Here is a 24483-nt window from a genome sequence, read left to right as displayed (position 1 = left end):
GCAGGTAGTATGTGCTTTGGGTGCACAGACATACATACACTCAAAACCCCCATACACCTGAGATAAAAATAAAAGATTAAAAAAGAAGGCTGGAACATGAAGGAGCTGGTTTCTCTACCAAAATTAAAAATCAGTAAAATAAAGTCACAGTTGTGGGCTCCCTGAGGAGAAGCAATGTGCTATGCATCTCAGCAGCATTTCTTCTCAACTAGAAAGGCAGGAGGTGACACGTGAGGGAAGACACACCTGGTCTATTACTTGGGCTATTGTCTTGTCAGTTTGGGGTCTCAATTTCCACAACTATAAGATGTTATATATATGTTCTGTCCTTATATCAGTGGCTATATTGGTTTTTGTTTGAGAGACAAATCTTAGTTCTTTGCACTTCCTGAGAACTCATAACAGCAATGGCATAGATTGAGGATAATAATCTTTTCACACTCAAAAATGCATTCTCAATTCATTCAAGTTACTAGCTGAATTCTCCCAGGGCTGTTTCTACAAAGAAACTGTGGTTCTATAAGCATGAGGAACAATTGAACATAATTGCTTTTGAAGGACACCCAATAAGGGTCACCTAAAGCTACTTTAATTGTTGGTGAGTTTCTAGAAATTGTGATCAAGAAAGTGAACATGTGTTTGGTGATTCCTGCTTTAGGAGCATGCAATGCACTGCAGAGAGGTGAGCTAAGAGCAGTTGGATTGAATAGAAGAAAAACATTTCTAAATAAACCAGCCTGCGTAATAATATATTTAAACACTGAGTATGCAGTTTATTGCATATTTTGAAGAGAGAAATGGCACAAAAAGACTGTGCTAAGGAGAGGCTAAGCTGGAGTATGCAGTGAGACTCTGTCTCCAACAGCAAGCAAGCAAGCAGAAACTGGGACCATGAGGTTCAGTATCACCTGGATAGGTTAATGGCTGGAATGCCCTGCTTCCTCCAACTGGTGTCGTTTTATTACAGGGAGGTAAGATGATCCATGACAGGATAATCGATTCAAAGCTCTTGTGTAGGAGCCGAGAGATCTTCATATCTTTGATGTCCCAGGTTGTGGTTGATTCTCAGTGTACTACAGGCAGAGAAGCTTCAGAGCCCTGGAGGCAGCACGTGATCAGAGATTTTTGTGCGATTTCCTCCAGTGCAGCTTGTCATAGCCACAGAAGTGCATACTGCCACCTGATGGGCATCCTGAGAAGTTGCAACTACGTGTTTTTAATTGTGAACTTCAACTAGAGACAATAAACAACAAAATGTTTTTATAAACATAAAAAAGTGAAACATTCATATAAGGACTTCAGGAAGAATACATTCAGATGAAAAGATCAAGATTTCATTGAATAAGTTTAATAGCATTAGTAAACAGAATATTCTCTAAGCTCTTACAATTTTTAGTATTTTAGGAATTAGGGATCCATGAACTTCTGTGAAAGTTTTGTTAGAAAATTCACTTTCAGCTAGCACAATAATTGGTACATCTGATTTTTGGTTGCACCGAGATGCAGCCTGGGCTTTATGCATGTGTGACAAGCGTTCTGCTGGGCTATGGCCCTCCTCGCACATTTTACATCTTTGGAAATCCTACACTGTCATCAGGTTTTATCTCAAGAGGAAACAACCAAAGAAAATAGGGAAGGTGCACATACACATGCCCACTCCTTAACAAAGTTCTTGCTTTAGTCCTTTACAGTGTGGGTCTCAAAAACACACGGCTATGACAGTCACGTGAGCTTGGGAAAAAGTAGTATTGGAAGGAGTATATAGAAATGCTCTCAGGTCAGCCTGTAAGGGAAGTGTAAAGCTTATATTTTACTCTGAGCCCTTCAATTTCAAGGTTTGTGTTATTTCCCCAAAGATAGAAAAGAAAACATCTTTAGAAGAAAATGGAGTTATCTAGTAAAGGAAAGGCTTACACCATGATGTTTTGGTGGGGGGAGGTTATTAACTTAGGGAAAAAAAGAGATCCTGGAAAAGTAAGTGAAGTGACATGTTAATGTAGATGAAAAAACAGATAAAGCTCATTTTCCTGAAATTGAAATGAATCTGGGAAAGAATTCACGGACAATCAAAAAGAATTGGAGATAATATCAAGATAAACATTTTATAGGTATGCCTTCCACTGCTTTAAAAAAAACAGACATTCACATAAAATGCTGAGTATGTAAAGGAAGGGCAGACCAGAATAGAAATGCAAGAATGACCGCACCAGAGACAGACAATGTATTTTCAGTGTGTACACTAGGTCTGCAATCTTCGACCACCTTTCAAGGTAAGCACCCTTCAGTATCACCTTCTCTTTCTGCATCATTTACATTGCTTTTGCTTTATTTCTTTAGAGTTAATGTGTTTGATTGCAGAAGTAATAGTATAATTTTCTGTGTCAGTATCCAAATGCAGCAGACACACGGAATAGCTTTTTCTGACCTGCTACTTACTACCTGCTGCAACCCCAGATGAAAACTGTATTCCTGTTAAACACACATGGTTACATTTTACACTAACCATATTTTGACTGTATTGAGAGAATAAGTGCACAAATAAATAACACACTTTTCTAAAGAAATAGGCAAGGTTTGGGGATATATAGATGGATTACACATAAATGTCATTATTCTCAGCACTCTCCTGTCTTCCCTTTTCATTTAAAAACTTAATTTGGTAGTTTTTTGTGTCAGCACCTGTAGATACCAATAGCAGTATGTACCCTACACACACATCAGTGTGATACTTAACAGTTCAGGCATGCCATGTTTCATTCACTGTTCTTCTGTTGTTGGGAATATTGGAATAAGTTAATACACGCTTCCTTGACAGAACATGGGCTCTGGACTGGATCCTAGTCCAAAGAAAGCTGCATTGGCAGAGAAACTGCAGACTTGCGATAAAGTAGACATAGTAAGTGATTGCTGGATTGGTGGACCTTGCTTTTCTGGTGATTGCATTGTAGCTTTTAGCCCTAATATTGGAGCTGAGGGAAGAAGGGTGCGTGGGAACCTTGGGCATCATTTTGGCAACATATTTGTAAGTCTAAAAATTGAAATAGTACAAACAGTTCTGTGAGCCTAATTCCTAGGTGGGAAAGGGGGAAGGTGGGAACGCCAGGGTAGATTCAACAAAGGTGGAGAGTCAGAGCAGCAGGAAGGGACTGCATCTTCTGCTCCAATTTGAGGAATTTGTATCCTTTACTGCAAGGCGTGGCCAGTCACAAAGGCTCCAAAGCCCAGGAGAGAGATGGTCAGGTCTGCTGGAGAAGCCTCCCTGGAAACCAGAAATGCTGAGGCACACAGGGGTGGAGTGTGTATGTGTGGGTCGGGGACACCGAGGACAGGCTCAGATTCAGCAACTCAGCAGGAAGCAGCAGAAGGAGGGGTCTTGAGGAGATGGAAATTGTATTTCCAGGGCTGTTGCAGGAGTGGTGAAGGGTTTTTAGGTGCCAACTGCTCTTGGGTTTGGTGCCCAGTTCTACCTGCTGTGAGCAGGAGCCTCGAGCCTCCACCACAGGAAAGGAAGGGCAGAGCAGGGCTCGAGGGCTGAACGTTGGCGTCTTTGCTCTTCATCTTCCAGGGGGTGATACCAGGCATCCCTCAGCCCCTCTTTTAGCTGGACCTGCTGGGGAGGAAGGCGCAGCAGGAGCTCTGCCACCCTCAGCCTGGGCCTGACTCAGCAGTCTAGGCACTGAACTTCAGGAGCTCACGCTACCAAGGGCCATAAACCCCAGCCAGAGGGCCAACTTAAATGTTCTTTAAGGTCCCAGTCTAGCTGAGAGGGCCCATTTTGCTATGATATTTAGCAACTTTGTTGGGAAGTAGTCTTAGAGGCTGTTCCTTTCTCTCACCTTAACGCCTACTACCCTATCCTTGGTGTTAACACCCAAGGAAAATTCATGCTGTGCTTTAGAGAACATTCGTGATTTTATTCTAAAAACTCAATAACCTTGGAGTGAGCAGCTCTGAAGAGTATGTACACAGCCAACATTAACATGTTCCACTGAAGGTGTAAGAGACCATCACAATATTTAAAAAAATAAATATAACACATAGTATAACTTTACAATATTAAAACACACACATACAACACACACATACAACACACACAGTATGACTTTACAATGTTAAAACACACACACATATACCACATACACAGCGCACGCGCACACACATGCACACATAGACTATCACTTTAAACAGAACCCCCTAACATTCTTACATTCTTTTGTTTGTTGGAAGAATCCGTTCCCAGCATGCACTAGTCTGCCTATGACATTGACTCCTCTCTAGAGGCCATTCTGAGCAGGCCAGTATTTTCTAAAGGGAAATTGGACCATACACAAAGACGTTAGGTATACAAAGATAATAGTGATTAAATTCCCTCATGTTTCATGTTTCTTTTCCTTTTCCACGCAGAAGTAGATAAATGGCGAGCAAAAAGCGTGAAATCCAGCTACAGGTGGGTCTGTCCTGCCAGCAGGTCTGTGTCTGGTGCAATGGCACTTGTCCTGTCTTACAGTGTTTTGCTTTTCACAGTCAGTCATCAATAGTCAGAACCTGTGGGATGAGATGTTGCTGAACAAAGGCCTAACAGGTACTGGGGCTCTCTGCTGTCCTCATCCAGACTTTGTCCCCAAGCACCGGGGACACCTTGCAGAATTCAACTCTTGTGTTTCAAAGCTGCCTTCCTCCTCACCTGGGATGGGAATGTCCCAGCCTCTAGCTCCCTTGACTCTGCCTTTTGATAAATGTCGCCATCTTCTCTAGTGATTGATGTTTACCAAGCCTGGTGTGGACCTTGCAAAGCCGTGCAAGCTTTATTCAGAAAACTGAAAAATGAACTGAATGAAGATGAGATTCTTCACTTCGCGGTTGTAAGCTTTTCATTTTCATTCAACTTGTTTACTGTTACAATAGGGCTTACGGATTCCCAAGTACTTCAAGTACTGTCTTAACTTAAGCAACCCATCAGTCTTCAGTCGAAACAATGTTTGCTTGGCATTTTTACTATATATTTAGTTCTACTAGTTTGAGAATTAGTATGATTTTACCTAATTCCTGGGATGCTGACTGAGATAAATCATCATGACTGCAAACCTTAGAAAAATATAAAAATGGACATGTATCTGTTGATATTTCTTTTACCTCATGACATGTTAATATATGTCCCTGAGGTTAAGATGATGGGGAGCTGTGTGCTGGGTGTCATGGAGTAGATCCCGAGATACTTATCTATGCATGAATGTTTCAAAGGAAATAATTTCTCTTTTCACCTATTAGTTATAAAAATTGATGAGATTAGACATCATAGTCAAATTCATTTAACCCAATTGTATTGGTTATTCAATTTCTCTATATCCAGTTAACAATTGGTTAGAATCTTATTGTTCAATATGCCTTAATGTAAAACAGAACACTTGAAATCTATCTAGACGAATTACAGAAATGCATTTTCAATTTTAATTATTCTAATCTTAAAACTGAAGGCTGTTGAGACAGTGCAGTGGATAAAGGCACTTGCTGGGAGGCCTGATGACATGGGTTTGATCTCTGGGACTCAAATGATGAAAATAGAGACAGAATCTCTCTCTTTCTCTGTCTGTCTGTCTGTCTGTCTGTCTGTCTGCCTGCTTCTCTCTCTTACACACACACACACACACAAATAAATTTAAAAAATTTAAAAACTGATATTACCAAATTAAATTATTGTGAAATGTAATATGCTATATGAATCTACTTTTTATTAGAGGTCAATTATTGATTAATTATTTATTGAATATTAATCACTAAAATATGCTTTAAATATGAATTTTTATAAAATAATACATTTTAAGATTTATTATGGAAAATGATATGAGACATTTTTAACACTTTTTACATTGAATACATGTTGAACTGATAATATATTGAGTTAAAGAAAATACTTTATTTTCACCTGTTTCTTTTATGTGACTACCAGAGAACCTAAAATGCATTTCTATTAGACAGATGCATACCTCAGTCAGCCAGCTATAAACTGCCCAAACAGTATACTCCAGATCTCTAAACTACATAGTCCTTGAGCAGATATGAAACCTCCATCCATTGCATGTTTTGAGCATAGACCTTCCCTGCCCTTCAAGACACCCTTGGAGTCAGTTTGCTTCCTGATCTCACATGGTTTCAACTAGCCATCCCCTTCTGCAGAAGCATTCTGTCCTTCTTTTCTTTATAATTTTTAATTTTGTGTGTGTGTGTATGTGTGTGTGTGTGTGTGTGTGTGTGTGTATCTGTGTCTCTCTATGTGTGAGGGGGTGTCTATGTATGGGTGCATGTATGTTGAGTGCGAGTGTACCAAGAGGCCAGGGGTGTTGGATCCCCTGGAGCTGGAGTTACATGTAGTTGGAAAATCATTGCTTTCTTAACAAAGCAAGTGAGGCAGCCCCACACCTGCCTGTGGTACAGTATTGAAAGACACAGTCTGCCTTGGGTGAGGGACAGTCAAGTACAGTATGGAGCCAGAAGTGACCTGTCAGGAGGGAGTAAGAGACATTCTTTGGATCAAGGACACTTGGGCTGGATTGGAAGAGTAATGGCAGGACCAGGCAGCGAGGAAGGTAGAAACAGAGGTGAGTTTTACTGCAGGAACCAACATAACACAGGCTTGAGTTGCTAATGCGTGCAGTTTGATCCTTAATGCAACTATTACAAAACCAGAAAATGTTGCTGTTCCAGAAAATTGTGTATATCTCTACACCATTTGAACATAAGATCCAGAATAGTGTGGATATTGCTTTCTCATTGTTGTATAAAATATTTACATTGTTGTATAAAATAATTTATCCTTCAGGCTGAAGCTGACAGCATTGTGACTCTGCAGCCATTTAGAGATAAATGTGAGCCTATGTTCCTCTTTAGTCTTGTAAGTATAGCATTCATCATCTCATTATCAGATTCCTGTGAAGGAGCAGGTAGCAGGGAAAATTACCATGGGGCTGTTTGCTGGTGCTGGTAATTGCACAGTGTTTGCCTTATCTCTGTTTGCCTGATAATGAATTTAATAATTTGCCTTTGGGGAGCTTGTTAAGACTATCGCATACTGAGCTGATTTGAAAAAAGACAAGTCAGCATTTACTGGAGTGAGGAACCGTTCTCAGATGAGCGGCAGGAGAGAATTGATTCTAAGTGTTCATGGATTTGTGTGAAAGCATTTGCCTAATCACTCTCTCTATTGCATTTTGCTCCCATCTCTGTATTTACAAAGGTTTAGAAATAGCGTAGAAAGTTTATTCCCAAGTTGTTCTCATTGCTTTCTATGGGGGTGGGGTGATCTCTTTCCTCTTCACCCTTGTCAGTACTTCACCTGTAGTTTGCATTGGACACACATCTACAATAGTCAGAAAACAATGTGGTAAATGTTATTTCCTAAAACCAGTCTACAGTTAAGCCCTCAGTCCCGTGGTCATCAAGAGAAGTGTCAGCAGAGGTAAACACCACTAGGTCAACCTTCTGGTGAGGGCGCTTACTTTTCAATAGTAGAAATAATTATTAATAGCACTTCTTGTACACAAGCTCTCGATTCGGTTAAATAACGCTCTTGCAACTATTTCGAGCAAATGAATTATTGCTCTAGTTGAATAAAAATATATCATGCACTATGTTGAAAGTATAGCTCTTGATGTATAGTATTTTCAGCTTTTGAAGCAATATGGTCTGTGTTTAGAGTGATAGTTTTGATGCCACCAAGCCTATTTGCAGTTTAAGGAATCAAGATGAAAATCTTCACAGAGGAAAGGCTTGCTGCTTTGGAACATTCTTCCTGAAGCCTAAAAAGTGGTGACTTTTTTTTCCCGGATTTTTGTCAGACCATGAGCAAAGTAGATGTCTCTCTTTCTTCTTATCACTCATACTTCAGTTGCTTTATTTTCCTTTGTTTGTTAGAATCCACTACATTTGATTAATTTTCTAGTTTCCCACACCGGTTCTATTAATTCAGATCTAGAGTAAATTCTGTGGCTAATGTCACAGTTTGGCATTGGTTCAAAGTCTGATTTTCAAACCCACGTTCCCGTGTCCCCTCCAGGTTTCATTATCTATGTTGACACCTCACTCTGCCCTGGCTTGTGAATTCCTGGTCTCTTTTCCATCAAGGATCTTTCCTCCCAGCATACTTCATCCACTAAGCACTGTATTCATGCTTTAGGCACCTTTTTTCCTGAACACACCAGATCAACAACCACTTAGGGAAGAATAATATTCCCTACCTACAAAACTGCCCTCCAGCTGACCATTTGTTAACTTAAACACTTCCATCTCGACCTCTTTAATCAGTCAAGTTTCTCAGCCGGCAAAAACTTCCTTCTAGCAAGTTTCAGCCAGAACAGTTCTGTTCAAGAGAATTGTCAGGCTGGTATCGGACTGAGAATCCTTAGATGTACACCTGAACTGCAGACAGACATCTTCTCTTGCTCCCTCCAATGCCTTCCACAAAGCTGGAAAAATAATCTTCACAATTGGAATTTTAATTGTGGGGCTAGTGGGATGGCTTAGCAGTTAAGTGCACATCACCCACAACAGTGTCTCACAATCACCTGTAACTCCAGCTCCAGGTTGACCTCATGTCTGTACACACACGCACGCACGTACGTACACACGCACGCGCATGCACACACATGCACTCATGCATGAGCACATGAACAAAATAAAATAAATCTTTAAAAAAAGAATGTTAATCGTGAGCACAATCTACAGTCCAGCATTCTAGAGTTTTTGACTGAGGGAGGGTTGTCTTCTCCTTCCAAGGTACCCAAGGCTCCATATGGTCTGGGTTTCTCTGGGTATTGAGACCATGCATACTGGGTTCAGCCCCACTTTCCCAGAGGTCCTCTTCACTTGCCATGTCTCCTACAGGCCTATGCCCTTGCATCTGCTATTCTTTCTGCATAGTATATTTCCTCTCTTTTACTTCCCCCCACTTCACGATCTCTTATCATCCTTCATATCTTGAAGCAAGAAACACACTTCCTGATACTGAGTAATATCTCAGCTGATCTTTCTTAACAAACAAGTTCTTGTAGATGCTCTGGGTGCTCTAAGCCTCCCTTAATGGTACCTATGGGGTTGCTATTCCACGTGTCTGTGCTTTTGTGGGTCTTCTGGGTTTTTGTTTGTTATTTACTAGTGTTGGATACAAGGCCTCTCGTTCCATGCCATCATGCCTGGTTCTATGTCCATAAACAGATGCTTAGTGTATAGAAGGTAAAAGACAGATGAAAGTGCAGGACCAGTTGTGGGAATTACAGATCCAAAGAGAGTGGAACAATTGCTGAAAGCTGAGTTCTCCGAGCTCTTCTACCACTCCTTAGCCCGGTGGAATCCCTTCTGACATTGAGGGCAGGGGGTGCAGGGCAGGCTGAGCTGCAGGAGCTGGCTACTGTTTTTCCAGCTGCTGTGGCTCAACGTGAAGGGGTATGGCATCTATCTTAGTCTGCATTGTCAACCTGACACAACATTCATCTAACAGGAGAGTCTTAACTGAGGAGTTGCCTAAGTCAGATTGGGCTGTGAGTATGTCTGTGGATGCTCGGCTTGATTATTAATTGATGTAGAAGGGCCCAGCCCCCTGTAAGTAGCACCATATTTAAGCATGCAGTCCTTAGCTGTATAAGAAAGCTCGAGGACAAGCTGGCAAGCTGAGTTCTTTTATGGGTTCTACTTCAAGCTCTTGCCCTGATTTCCCTCAATGATGAAGTGTGGTAGAGAAGTATAGCACAGATAAACATTTTCCTTCCCAAATTGCCTTTGGTCAGTGTGCATGGCCACATAAAGGAAATTAGAATATCGTTAGATCAAACTGAAGGCCCTGTCTAGAGTCCCTCACATTTAAAGCAAGGATGAATGAGGCCGGTATTCTGTGAGTGCTCGTGTAGGGCAGTGATGTGCTGTAGGTGGTGGGGTTACAGGCCTGGGTGGTAGTGTACGGATGCTGCAAGGAGGTGGGAATGCAGCCATGCCTTTTATAGAGGGCAGACAAAGTGTGGAACTCTAATTGCTGATGTTACCAAACCAAAGTGAACTGTCTCATCAGTACTACTTTCAAAAGGCTGATAACAGTATCCAAAGGATGGTGGTGGGAAATGGGATCAAGGAGAGGGAACTTAGTCCAAAGTAAATGTTAATTATGGACTTCATATGAAAATGAAAGTTTCTTTATACTTTCCTTTCTCTTGTAGAATGGTAAAATTATTGCAAAGATTCGGGGTGCAAATGCACCACTCATCAATAGAAAGGTCATTGGCTTGATAGAAGAAGAGAGGAAAGTTGTAGCAGGTGAAATGGCTCGTCCTCAGGTAATACTATTGATGAATGTATATTATAACTTGTGAAATGCATCCTATTTTATGTTTCCTTGCAGCATTTTTCTCTAGCTATGTATGGCAGGCCACTTGATGTCACTGTGATAAAATACCCAAGACAGTTGGCTTATAAAGAGGAGAGGTATGGCTAGGCTCCTGTGACTTCATTGTCCTTCCTTCCTGTTGTTTTAGGGCTGTGGCAAGACAGCACATCATGGCAGGCAGTTGGTAGTGGAACAAGTTGCTCAACTCATGGGAGCCGAGAAATGAAAAAGAAAGAGGAGAGGAAGAGATCCTTCCAGGGCATGTCTCAAATGAACCATGTTGCTCCAACGAGGCCTTACTTTGAAATTGTCCACCACCTCACGCTAACATCACAGACGTGGGCTTCAGCCTCTCACACATGGCTCTTTAGGGGCACTCTATGGGAGCTATAGTGCTCTGTCTCTAGCTAGGGGCTGACATAATACCGCTTCCTCGGGAAGCGTGTTGCCACTGCGAGTCATAGGGGCTTTGTGTTCTACCTTTTATCCCCCTGGCTTTGATTTATATTATAAACAAAATTTCTTTGACTATCACACTAAAGGGGCTGTCCTACTTCCATTTCTCTTTCACAGTATGTGGAAATTCCACTAGTCGATGAATCTGAAGAAGAGCTGGGGGAAGGACAGTATGAAAGTGTTGGTAAGTCACAAAGTGAGGGAGTCCAGTAACTTTTCTGCACATGTGCCCTTTACTATGTTACGGTAGCAATGAAGAGCTGCTGTGTCAGTGAGAGGCAGTGCAGGGCTGTTCCTCTGCATAATGGCTCACATCTTTGGTTCCCCTTGCCTTATGCCTTTGATTTCTGATTAAAGACCCTTCATTGCTTACCCAGGAGCATGTGTTCCTATCTTCTGCAACTGATCTGGGATCCAGCTTCCAGTTCATCTTTCACCTTCCAAGCCTTGCAAAAATAATTTCTTCTTTGAATTCAGTATTTTTGATTTAATCTCAGTTGAAAATGTCATGCCTTTTCTGGAGTCTCTATGTCAGTGTTTCTCAACCTGTGGGTTGCGACCCCTTTGGGGGTCAAACAACCCTTTCATGGGGGTTTCCTAAGACCATCAGAAAATACAGATATTTACACTACAATTCATAACAGTAGCAAAATTACAGTTATGAAGTAGCAACGAAAATAATTTTATAATTGGGGGGGTCACCACAACATGAAAGAACTGTATTAAAGGTCACAGCATTAGGAAGGCTGAGAACCACAGATCTATGTGTTTGTGTGTGCATCTGTTTGACTGTGTATGTGTGTGCAAATACTCGTGTGCCTGTGTTATACTCATGAGCACATATGCACATGAGTGTGTGTGTGTGTGTGTTCATTCTCTGTGGAGTTGTAAAGGCAAAGAGTAACTTACACTCAGTGATCTGATGTGATGGGCAGTGTTAACTGTCAGTTTGTCAGAATCTAGAATCACCCAAGACAGAAGTGTCTGTGGGTGTCAGTGCAGGATCTCCTTGTTCAGATCATCTGAGGTGGGAAGACCTGCCCACTTGTAGGTGGTACCATTGCCATTACCAGTGTTGAACCTTAAAGAACATATAAGGGAACCAATAGCTCAGTGGCAGCCTTCATTCATCACTCTTTTCTTGTCGACCGGGGATATGATATGACCAGTGGCCTCAACATTCCGCCATCTTGGCTTCCCCACCATGGGAGACAATTTTCTTGATCTGTGAGCCAGAATAAACCCTCTCTGCTGAAAGTCACTTCTGTCAGACATTTTACCACAGTAACAGGAATGGTAACTAAGACAACCAGTACAGGAAGTTTGTGGTAAGAGTCCATTTTTTACATGGTAGCTCTGTTGATTTGTGATTTATATCTGCAAAGTGCATGACTGAAGCTTTTCTCACTGTTAATACAGACTGATAGGAACCACAGATGTGATTCTAATGTATGAGAATTGTATCAAAACTATAGTGCCCATATACTCATATCATGTCTCCTTAGTAATCGAAACATTATCAATTCATATTTCTAATTGCCAGATCTTTCATTATCCTAGTTCTGAGCCAAGAAGATTAACATTTGGTTTTTCTCTTAGGGGAATCTTACAATATGGCTATTATCAAACCTGATGCTGTACTCAGGAGAAAACATATAGAAATTAAGGAAAAAGTAAGTAATACTTACCAAAAGTTGTTTAAATTAATTACAAAATAGTACCTTATGATAAAATAGAAAACATTGAATTGCTCTTCCTAGCTCCCTCTAAAAGAGTTTGCTTATTCTGTCTTACAAAGACTATTGCTGCCTGGGGGACCAGCCTCCAGGCAGCACAGGAATCAAAGGGAAGTCCACAGGGTCAGTGTGTACCAGACTTTTCTATCTGTGGAGGTTAGGGAAAAAACACCCACATGCTCTCTTGATGGTTTCCTTCTTTATTCTTCTCTGTTGTTCTCTTTTTTTTTCTTTCCCTCTACATCTTACATACCTTCACAAAATCTTTCAGGCAATACATGAATCACAATGTGGTTACATTTCATTTTTCAAGTGAATAATTATAATGAATATAGATAAAACATGTTTCTGTCTCACTTACATGATTAAAAACATTCACCCCAATAACCCATATGTGATACATCTAAGTAACTTGTTACAGATTAATAAAACATGAGCAAGCAAGGAGCATTTTTCCTCAGCCATTGTGGTTACAATGAAAGGATCAATCACATTATTATCTATCTTGACAGGTAATCATAAGGAATTTTAAAGGAGTCACAAACCTAAACTTTTATACATAAAAAAGTTAGCTGAACTTCGAATCTTCAGTGTATATAACAATTCATCAATAGTTTCTTATATCAGAAAATTGAGGTCAGGAATGGGTACAAGGAATTATTCATCACTTTTGATTATCAACCAGACATAGCAAAAAAAAGTATGCTGGCTAGTAGCAATCGGGCTGCTTTGTATTTTTGACCTTAGCCTAATGAATCAGACAACTCAGCTATGTGTCCTTGTGAAGTTTAGATTGTTTTCTGGGGTTATTCATCTTAAAACTATTATCAAAGCATCTGGTCTAAGCTGAAGTTATTTTGAAGCTTTGTTTCACCTAATGATGCACACCAAAACCTGTGACTGCATTTTCCAGTATTAAGAGAATTAGAGCCAGCCTGACTCCTGGGGACTCAATTGTTTTCCTTAATCATTAATCTGAACTATGTAGCTCCTTAGGTAAAACTTATAGGCCCTAGCTGTATAATATTTCCTTGTATTTACTTTCATTCATCAAAACTCTGTATTAGCTATCATTATTATTATTATCAATTAGGCAGTACAGCTTAGGGAGGAATCATCTTCATGACAATCCACAGATTAAAATGCCCAGTAGAATGGGATGTTTCCATGGGATAAACACACTACATTACAAGCAGCGGGGATCTCTCCACATCCATTCCATGCCAGGTACCAGAGAAAGATAGCCACAGCAAACATGTAAAGGCACAGCAGGAGCAAAAGACATTCTGGAGTCTGGAGTCTTGTGGCCTTGCCTAACCAAGGTTGACCCATCAGAAAGTTTCCTCCTGGTGGGCTGATACCTTGAACTTCAATTGCCACCTGCTGCTGCTCTGACATGGCTACTGGCAAAGGACCTCATCTCCTCCTGTATCTTGCTTGAATTAACTACCTTACTACCACCCTACAGAAACTTTCAAGATTTTAGATGCTATATAGTACTGTAATAAATGTTTTTTTTTCTTTAGCTATTAGTGATGTAACATTGTTATAAACCCACATTAACTTGCTTTTTTTCTTATATTTTATAAACAAATGGCACTTTTCAATGCATGACGATTTAAGAAACCATTCAATGCTTTCTTTTAGACCCAAAGTATATTTTTACATTAATGTAATTTATAGTATGCCTAATATGGAAATATTTATAAGATACAATTTTCACAGTTCCTTACATGTATGTGAAATTGATTCTAATGCAGATGGGCAACTATTTCCTATAAAAAGTCAAAGTGACTAGTGTCTTCTTTCTAGTTTTTTTTTTTAAATTTAGTATCTTAAGGTGTTCCTTGTATTGATATTGTTCCACCTGTATGGTTAGGTTTTAGTCCTAGGTGTTTTCTTTTTGCTTTAATAAGTTTTCCTCTGTTTTTTGGGGGGGTGGGTGGGTGGGGAGGAACAGGTTTGTTATCAGTGTATAGAAACACTAGTGATATTTTTATGTTGATTTTTTGCACCCTGCTACTTAGCTGGAGTTTGTTAGCTCTAATTTTTCTAATAGTGTCTGCAAGGTTAAGTATAAGGTCATGCCATTTACAAATGGGGACAACATGTCTTCCTTCCTATTTGAATTTCTTTTGTTTTTTTTCTTTCTCATGCTTTCTTGCTTTATCTACGATTTCTAGCTATAGATGTCTAGCACTGCATTAAATAAGAGCAGAGATAGTGGATATTCTTGTGTTATTCCAAAGTTTAGAGGCAATGTTTTCATTGTTTCTGCGGCTAGCATAGTGTTGGCTGTAGACTCTTCATAGATAGCCCTTACTATGCTTGGATGTGCTCCTGTCTCTAGTCTCTTCAGGAATTTCTTTATGAGAGGATATTCAGCTTGTCAAAGCCTTTTTTACTCTGATTGAAATGATCATGTTTTTTTTTTCTGTCTTTTGTTTTATTTATATGCTGATTTACACTTATTGATTTATGTCTGTAGAATAAACATTGCATCCTGCAGTGAAATCAACTTGGTCATGATGTATGAACTTCTTAATGTATTTTTTAATATAGTTTGTGCTGTGGGATAATGCTCTTGAACACTGGTTTAATGAAATGCTGATTGGCCAGTAGCCAGGCAGGAAGTATAGGCGGGGCAAGCAGCCTAGGTGGATGTTGGGAAGAGGAAAAGGTCAGGAGTCACCAGCCAGACACAGAGGAAGCAAGATGACAAGGTAGAACTGAGAAAAGGTACCAAGCCACATGGCTAAACATATATAAGAATTATGGGTTAATTTAAGTGTGAGAGCTAGTCAGTAATAAGTATGAGCTAATGGCCGAGGAGTTATAATTAATGTAAGACTCTGTGTGTTTGCTTGGGGGACGCAAATGGGAGAGTTTTGTCCCAAACTTTTGCCGGCCAGGACACAGGAAAACTTCTAACTACAAGTTTGCAAGACTTGGAGAATTTTCATGTTTATATTCTCTGGGTAAGTTGATCTGTAGGTTTGTTTCTTTGTTGTGTCCTTATCCTTCTTTGGAATCTGGGCAATGCTGGCTCCAGAGAGTGTGAATTTACTGATAATATTCTTTCCATTTCTCTTTTATGGGTCAGTTCAAGGAACATTAATGTTTGCTCTTCTTTAAAGGTTTGGCAGAATTCATCTGGACCTGAACTTGTATTTGTTTTTTTTTTTTTTTTTTTTTTTTTTTTTTTTTTTTTTTTTTGGTTTTTTCGAGACAGGGTTTCTCTGTGTAGCTTTGCGCCTTTCCTGGAGCTCACTTGGTAGCCCAGGCTGGCCTCGAACTCACAGAGATCCGCCTGCCTCTGCCTCCCGAGTGCTGGGATTAAAGGCGTGCGCCACCAACGCCCGGCACTGAACTTGTATTTGTTGAGCAGTCTTTGTATTACTACTTCAATCTTACTGACTTATAGATTCATCTAAGTTGTTCATATTTTCCTGATTGAATTTTTGTAGGTAATACATATCCTGAAAGTTATTCACTTCTTCTCAATTTTCCACTGTTTTGAAATATAAATTTTCAAAGAACTCACTAATGCTTTTCTGTATTTCAGTGGTATCTGTAGTAAATTCCTCTTTTCCATCTCTTATTTACTAATTTAGGTCTTCGCTCTCTTAGTTATCTTGGTTTCACATCTTATTTTATCAGATAAATGAGTCTTTGTTTGATTCATTCTATATATCGTTGTTGTAGTCTCCAATTTAATGACATCTCTCCTGATCCTTACTATTTCTTACTCTCATATAGATTGTGCTTGAGGCCCAACTGTAAGTTATTTTCTTGAGAAGTCTCAGATATTTGTTTTTCTCTCTTCCCCAGATACTTGTATTGTAAACATTTATAACTACAAAGTTTTCTCCTACACTTGTCCTAGCTATATCCCAAAGATGTTGGGACTTTGTGCTTTCACCATAATTTATTTCCAGGAATTTTTCAAATTTCCTATTTGGTTGATTCAGTGAGTCATTAACATTCAAGGGTGTATTGTTTAGTGTCAATGAATGTATGTAGTTACTATATTTTTCTTATCATGGGTTTCAAATTTGATGGGACCATGTGTAGCTGAAAGTTTTCCTGTGTCCCAGCCAGGACAGATCTCTCCCACTTGCATCCCCCAAGTAAGCACACAGAGGATAATATTAATTATAACTGCTTAGCCATTAGCTCAGACTTATTACAGACTAGCTCTTACATTTAAATTAACCCATAATTCTTGTCTATATTTAGCCACCTGATTTGGTACCTTTTCTCAGTTCTGCCTTCAAATCTTGCTTCCTATTTGTCTGGCTGGTGACTCCTGTATGTCCAATCGATACAACATTTTGTCAAGCAGTCCAGGCAAGAACAGTTTCTTGCCCAAATGACTAACTTTTGCCATGAAGGAGATAAACTCCATAAGGAGTATCTTTGGTGCCCATCATCTTTCCTTGAAGTAATTTGGTGCTGCCAGGAGCAGACATGTTTCATTGTCCAGAAAGTCTAAGTTTTTAAAACATTTTAAATGCCATATTCTATAGGTCTTTGAAGTGTTTCAAGATTACCTACCTAACTGAAATATATCTATGTATATCTAGATAACAACTAATATGACTAAAAATTTGATTATCATGGATGACTAATTGTTAATCTGTATTTCTAATTATATATTACAATTTAAATGAGTTACATAAACACAATACCTTAAACAAGAGTAGAAATATATATACAATATAATAAAATTAACTTAGAATTTGTATCAATAAACTAAAATCCATAGCAATATAAAACATCTTTAAACAAGTTGCTGCTCTTTAAAAGTAGGTTCAGTAATCTATCCTTTCATCCTATCATATCTATACTATCCTCTTTTCTTCTTTAGAAAGAGATTGCATTTATAATCAACCTCATTTAAATAAAAATAAACATTTATTAACAATATTTTGCGAATTTTGGCATAGCTTCTCATACTGCCTCTTGCTGGTTGAGGGTGCTGGCAATCTTATGGGGATCCTGAGAAAATTAAGAATTACAGCTAAGAGCCGGGCGGTGATGGCACACGCCTTTAATCCCAGCACTCGGGAGGCTGAGCCAGGCGGATCTCTGTGAGTTCAAGGCCAGCCTGGGCTACCAAGTGAGTTCCAGGAAAAGGCGCAAAGCTACACAGAGAAACCCTGTCTCGAAAAACCAAAAAAAAAAAAAAAAAAAAAAAAAAAAGAAAAAGAAAAAGAAAAAAAGAATTACAGCTAAGTCCTGACTGAAATAGTCTGTGAGGCTACATTGTCTGAGCCAATTACCTTGAAGCCATTCTGGATGTTGGATCATCTGGGCCATGGTGTCATTAGAGACCTTTCAGGGAGTCTTGGCTGGTCAAACCATATTAGCCTGGAAGCAATCCATAGGTTCTCATCTTCTGTGGAAACAAAAGCAGAACCTCTTTTCCAAAACAACATATCCTTAGACATAAATTTTGAAGTCAAGATACCTTAAAAATATGCATATTGGTTTAACTGAGCAGCCTTTACAATCAAATGTCTCTCTGCAGTTAAAAATTCCAAAGACAATATATTCCAGACTCTGTGTGATCCCATCTTTATGTGGCTTATTTTTTAATATTATTTTTACTTTCTCTTTAAAGACTTTCTTTTTTAAAACTTTCTATTTCTTTATACAAATGCCTATATTCCTTTTACTCTCTTTTCCAAGCCTACATACATTTTAACACACACTGTAAACTGTTTAGGGTTTATCCCATCTGACTCTGTCTTACTGTGAATCTATTGCTTTAAACTGCAGAATGGTTATAACAGAAGTGGCAGCCTTGGCTGTTGACTCCACCCACCTCAGCTTTTCAACATGGCAAGGTGTACATTTGCCACCAGCTCTGGGAGCCATGAGTACCACCAACTCTCAGGTCTATACCTCTGTTAAAGCAGCATGTAGCCCAGAAACCTCTTTTGTTGTTGTTGTTTTGTTTGTTTTTGTATTAGCAAAAGCTAAATCCACTACGCAGCATACAGCTGGACTTGGAGATGCCTCTGTATCATGGTGGGAATCTGCCATGGTATGTTTCAGCCTGCCTACCATGAACTCACCATACTGTAGCTCAAGTCCACAAGCCATGGTGTCTCTGTACCTTGGCATCTCTATATCTCAGCCTGCATAAGACGTGAAGTAGAAATCTGTGTTTAGCTCCATTATTGTGTGTTTAGAAGCCCTTTTTAAACTCTTTTAGGCCTTGTGGAAATTCAAGAGCCCCACGTTGGTATGCCAATTGTAGTTGGAAGTTTTTCTGTGTCCTGCCCAGGCACACAGTCCCTCAGCTGCTTATAAAATAATCACTCAGAAGCTTATATTAATTATAACTCCTTAGTCTTAGCTCAGGCTTATTACTGACTAGCTCTTACACTTAAATTAACTTAAATTATTAGATTATTCTTATCTATATTTAGCCACCCGGCTTCATACCTTTTCTCAGTTCTGCCTTCACATCTTGCTTCCTCTGTGTCTCGCTGGCAACTCCTGACTCTGCTCTTTCTCTTCCCAGAATTCTCCTTGTCTGCTTACCCCACTGTTGCATATCTGTTTGCTCTGAGGTTTCATTGTTGATTTTCAGTTTGAAAGATGAATCTGAAATTGAGAGTGGGGTGCTGAAATCACCTATATCATGATCAAACTGACCTTTGAACTCCATTAGTGTTTGTTCCATAATATTTGAAGCTGAACATTCAGTACATGTGTATTTATTATTGGCATACATTCTTGCCAAATCATCACCTTCTTAAATATGTAATGTCTTTAAGAAATCTATTCTTACTATTTTTTGCTTTATATATACCCTATAAGATATCAGGATTGCTATGTCAGGTTGTTTTCGGTCACTGCTTGATAGATTGTTTCTAATCATTTGACTGTCAGTCTGTGGATGCCTTTACTAGTAAGGTGTGTTTCCTGGAGATAATATATCATGGGATCTAGTGTTTCAATCGAGTTAGCCTTCAAAAATGGAAACATGGAAACAAAGGAAGCTAAAATAGTTTTGAACATAGTTGAGAAGTATTTTTAAATTTCAATTTTATGAATAATTCAGAAAGATTATATGGAGTGTATGTATTTTCTTAGAATTATGTTCCTGTTTTCCCCATCCCTTTATATTAGTCTTTCAAATTTTGAGGTAGTCCACTGTAATATAAATATTTTGAAATCTTCTATTGAGGTTTTAAAAACATGGATATCTAGGGAGTATCAAAGGAACCCCTTTATGCATTTCTTTTTTTTTTTTTTTTTTTTTTTTTTTTGGTTTTTCGAGACAGGGTTTCTCTGTGTAGCTTTGCGCCTTTCCTGGGACTCACTCTGTAGACCAGGCTGGCCTCAAACTCACAGAGATCCACCTGGCTCTGCCTCCCGAGTGCTGGGATTAAAGGCGTGCGCCACCACCGCCCGGCCCCCTTTATGCATTTCTGAGCCACTTCAAATGTAGGTCTTCTTGGGGTCTTTACCTGAAAAGATTGAAACTAGGTAGTTATTAAGTTCTGAGGCAAACAGCCCTAATTTCTATGTTTTCTTGTGTCATGTTTGCTTCTGACCTTTCCTGAATTGAAGATTGTCAAAGAAGGATTTATCATAGAAGCAAAGGACAACATGTTTCTCCCTGAACTGCTAGTGAGGGAGTTCTATAGTCGGAATGCAGACCAGGTAAGAAGACTTTAAAAAAAAAAAACACCGTGTGTTCACTTACATATTTATACATGCACACATGTATTCAATTACAGTGTTTGCTGTAAGTGCACATCACAGAATTGATAATTAGTGAGTATAACCAATTGAATAAACTTTTGGTGCCTTGACGATGTCCACATCTTGATGATGCCAACAATGGTGGCTCTGGGAACATCTCCAGTGGAATCAGTAGCACCCAGGCAAAATCAAATCATTTGTTTTGTTGAAGACTTCCTTCTGCTATGCTCTCTGGGAGTGAAGAGCCAGTCATCTCCCATCAATTTTCAGACTTGGCTGAAAGTACTCCTTTCTGTCTGGTACATAGGGACGCTGTAACCCTCTCCTTGTCTGCATCTAAGGCTATATATACTCAAGCAAGTTGTCTTCTTCCTGGAAGAATGTGGTAAAGGCAGTGTTTTAAAAAAAATTTAAAGAAGAAGAGGGTGTGACTTTAAAAGGGAGATCTAAAAACACTGCCAATGTGATGGGCAGTAAATACATGTGGCTATTTGAATTTGAATTCATTTAAATTAAATAACATTTAGAAATTGATCCACATTTTAGGTACTCAATAGCCATATCCAGGAAGATTTAAAACTTTCTATTTCTTTATACAAATGCCTATATTCCTTTTACTCTCTTTTCCAAGAGAGTTCTGAGTGTGTTACTCATACAGAAAGCTCTACTGGTCAGCACTTTCGTAACTGATGTACCACTCCAGCTATCTCTCTTGGCCCTAGTTTCCACATATAAAAAAAATAAGAATTTGGCCAGCTGTGTCACCAATACTTGGGTACTTTTAAGAAAAAAAAATCTTAGGAATGTCACTCAGAAGCTATTATGTCAGTCAGATTTCTATCACTGTGACAAATATACCTGAGAAAATCAACTGAAAAGGAAGAAAGTTTTATTTTGGCTCATGACTGAAGACATTTCATTCCATAATGGTCTGGACCCATACCTTTAGTGTCTGTGGTCAGGCAGAGCATCCTATTCAAGATATCATGGTGAAAGAAAACTGCTCACTTCATGAAGCCACAAGATAAAGAGTGATTGAGAGGATATCAGAACACTGATAACTGCTTCAGGAAAAATACCTAGTAACTGAACAGCCATCCACCTAAGTGTTTCATTGCTTGCAGAAGCAATCACATATCGGTGACCAAGCCTTTATTTAGCACATGGCCATTGGGGGACATTTTGGATCAACCACGACAGTTACCAAATTAGACTCTGGGATTGTGCACCAAAAGATCTCACCCATATCTCCTCCCATATCCCTCCATCTCTCTCCCCTCACCCCGTGTGTGTATGTGTGAGTGTGTGTGTGTGTGTGTGTGTGTGTGTGTGTGTGTGTGTGTGTGCATGCACGTGTGTGTCTGTATATATTCTTTGAGGATTTTGGACAATATATTTATTCATTTTTCTCCTTTTCCCCAACTCCTTCTAGGTTTGCCTCCTCTACCCTACCCACCTAACTTGTGTCCTCATTTAAAAAAAAAGCCAGGCAGTGGTGGCATAAGCCTTTAGCCCCAGCACTCAGGAGGCTGAGGCAGGTGGATCTCTGTGAGTTCAAGGCCAGCCTGGTCTATAAAACGAGATCCAGGACAGGCACCAAAACTACACGGAGAAATCTTGTCTCAAAAACAAAACAACAAAAAAGACAAAACAAAACAGAAAAGCCATCAAATTTGTTTGTGACACCGTGCATAGGACCTGTTCAAGCTGAAGCCAGACAAAATCCTAGCATAGCGATGGGGAGGTGGGCACGAAGTGCCACCCGTAGCTAGGGAGCTATTAGCGGTGATAGCTGTGGGGAGAGAACTGATTTTCTTTAAGGTTTGGGCCCCTGGATCATGCTCCAGAGAAAGAGCTCATTTCCAAGAGTATGTAGGCAGCTGAAGGTGTTTTAACTAACCTTTCAGATGAATTAGCAACATTCTAGTTTTGGGAAGTAGTTGTGTACACGATTTAAAATCATTTTCTGCTGGCTGTAAATGTGTATTGTGCTAAAAAGGTCCTGCAAACAGAAGGTTTATAAGGGTAACATAACATTGCTAATGACCATGAAAGGGAAGATTTCACTGTTTTTTTTCACAGTGGCCACCATTTTAATGCCGCTGCATTGGGAGCCAGAGGGAAACAGTTTCTCATCTTCCTTTGTAGCCCGACTTTGAAGACTTTGTATCTTTTGTGACAAGCGGCCTAAGCTGTGTGCTCATTACATCTCAAGGAGAAGAAGAAGAGGTTATCCAGGAAGAAACTCTACCTCAGTCTGATGCAGAAGATGAAGAATCATTTGAGTATCCGGAAGAGACTCATGTTAAGTTTGCACCTATGGTGTCAAAGAAGAAACGGGACAGGTAGCTAAAGCCAGACATTATAATGTGTCATTAGCTGATGGAGCATCATGCTCAAATGTCTCAAAACCTAATATTCTTATGTAGATACTACAAGTTTCCTTTCAGTCAACCTAGAATACTATATGTTCAGAAAATGGGGGATTTCCCTGAATGTTTATGCCAAGAAGTTAGAAAGGGAAAAACTCTCCCTGCTGACCTTTCTAAGCTGGGCACGCCATCTGGCCTCATTGTCTCAGGCCCAGAGGGGATACTGGAACCCCATTGTCTCAGTCAGCCCTGCCCATCCTCCAACACTGCACACTTTCTTCCATCTTCTAGGCTCTCTGTTTTACTTAAGACTCTTACTGGTATAAAATTGATGGTAACAAAATAAATGTATATTTTGGTAATAAATTTATAGGTATTTCAAAATGAGAAAGCAATTTTCAGAATGCTGTTTTTATGTGTTGCTGCCCATGACTTTTATTCTGCTGAAGACTAAGAGGTGTAGTTTGATCCAGCAGTTTTGCAGGATGGGCCTGAATGAGTTTTGTGAGTAGAAGGCTCTGTGGCTAGGTCCTCTGCTGCTCCATGTCCCAATGCTATTGCAGCTTCTGTCAGGGAATCACAAGATGTTGCCTCCTTGCCTTCGGAAATGTGAGTTTTTCGTTTGGTTTCTGGTCACTTCATATTTCTTAGGTAGTGGGTAATTCTAGAATTTGGTTTGCTATTGTATTGTATTGTAGAACCTAAAGCCTTCTGCATGCTACCCAAGTGTTCTACCTCTGAGCAAGTTTATGATGTCATTTAGTTTAAAGTTTTAAGCAGGAAAGAACAACATAAAAGGGGATTCACCAGTGGATGCTAAAGGGCTGTGGAAGTAGCGGGAGTGACTTTCAGAGTGATAATGTATGGGCAGAAAGAAGTTTTGTGTTAACTAAGCTCTAATTCATACCTTAACTTGCAATAATCTTAGGTTATATTTTGGATTTCAACAGTTTGCAAGACTACTTGGAAAGACAACACATATCTGAGTTTTGCGATGTTGAGGATGATGCGTCTAAGGTTTCTCAGATGATTGACATCTTATTCCCTGATTTCAAAACCATGAAAAGCAAGAATATACAAAGGACCCTGGCATTACTGCGGCCAGACGTCTATGAGGAAAGTAAAGGTAGGAATGAAGCACAAAATAAGAACTTGGTGGGTAGGATTTAAATGTTGTTTTCACTTAATCCATGATAATGGACAAAACATTTTTAGCTGAAGAGCTTACAAAGTACTTTCTAATCTGTGACTTGTTAGAGTTTGTCTCACCACTGTCAGGGCCGTAAAGAATACAAGGAGCCAGGACAACTACCTCAAGTCTGCATTGTCTCAGCTCAGGATAGAGTTCTGGGAAAAGCTGATCAGTAGTGTGACCCAAGTAAGATACTGTACCAGGTCTATTTCATTTGTAAAAATCAAAAGACTAAGATGAGCAAGCATACACAAAGTGCCTGGTACTCTGAGTGTTACTTTTTATTTGCCTCTTTGTTTTTCAGTACTGGGGGTGGCGGTCAAGCTCTCATATTTGTAGCTAAGCTCTCTAATAATGAGCTACAGCCGCATCCCTAATTGCTGGACATTTTAAACCCTGATCCATTGTTACGCAGCATAGCAAATACCCCAAAGTGAGAATAGAGGTCCTAGATACCTAGATACCATTCATTCATTTACTCATTTTTTTATGCCTGATGTCTTGAAACATTTGCATAAAAGCTTTGGCACAGTATTAGGGATATCATCATAGAATACTGTATTGTAACCGTAGCTCTATTTATATTTGGGCCAGGTAATTTTCTTTTTGAGTATGTGGGTACATAGGTCATCACAT

At 39.5% G+C, this 24483-nt stretch overlaps 1 protein-coding gene across 2 annotated transcripts in view; it reads left to right on the top strand.

The window, feature by feature from the left end:
* Positions 1-4225: 4225 nt before the first annotated feature.
* The window catches only part of Nme8 (NME/NM23 family member 8), a 49711-nt gene continuing 29453 nt past the window's right edge, over positions 4226-24483 (top strand). The window contains exons 1-11 of one of the 2 annotated variants that reach the window (XM_042278254.2): positions 4226-4294; positions 4405-4447; positions 4525-4582; positions 4756-4862; positions 6818-6889; positions 10200-10316; positions 10940-11006; positions 12422-12495; positions 20149-20241; positions 22432-22628; positions 23606-23781. In XM_042278254.2, coding sequence (XP_042134188.1) covers positions 4415-4447; positions 4525-4582; positions 4756-4862; positions 6818-6889; positions 10200-10316; positions 10940-11006; positions 12422-12495; positions 20149-20241; positions 22432-22628; positions 23606-23781 — 994 coding nt within the window. In that variant the 5' untranslated portion in view covers positions 4226-4294; positions 4405-4414. Of the gene's footprint in view, positions 4448-4524; positions 4583-4755; positions 4863-6817; positions 6890-10199; positions 10317-10939; positions 11007-12421; positions 12496-20148; positions 20242-22431; positions 22629-23605; positions 23782-24483 lie in introns of both variants that reach the window. The other variant, XM_006988900.4, reaches the window with a different exon arrangement.

This window comes from Peromyscus maniculatus, chromosome 5, assembly GCF_049852395.1.
Source record: "Peromyscus maniculatus bairdii isolate BWxNUB_F1_BW_parent chromosome 5, HU_Pman_BW_mat_3.1, whole genome shotgun sequence".
In the NCBI taxonomy this organism is placed as follows: Eukaryota; Metazoa; Chordata; class Mammalia; order Rodentia; family Cricetidae; genus Peromyscus; species Peromyscus maniculatus.
The sequence above is the reverse complement of the archived record's forward strand: the minus strand, read 5'-3'. Positions and strand labels throughout refer to the sequence as shown.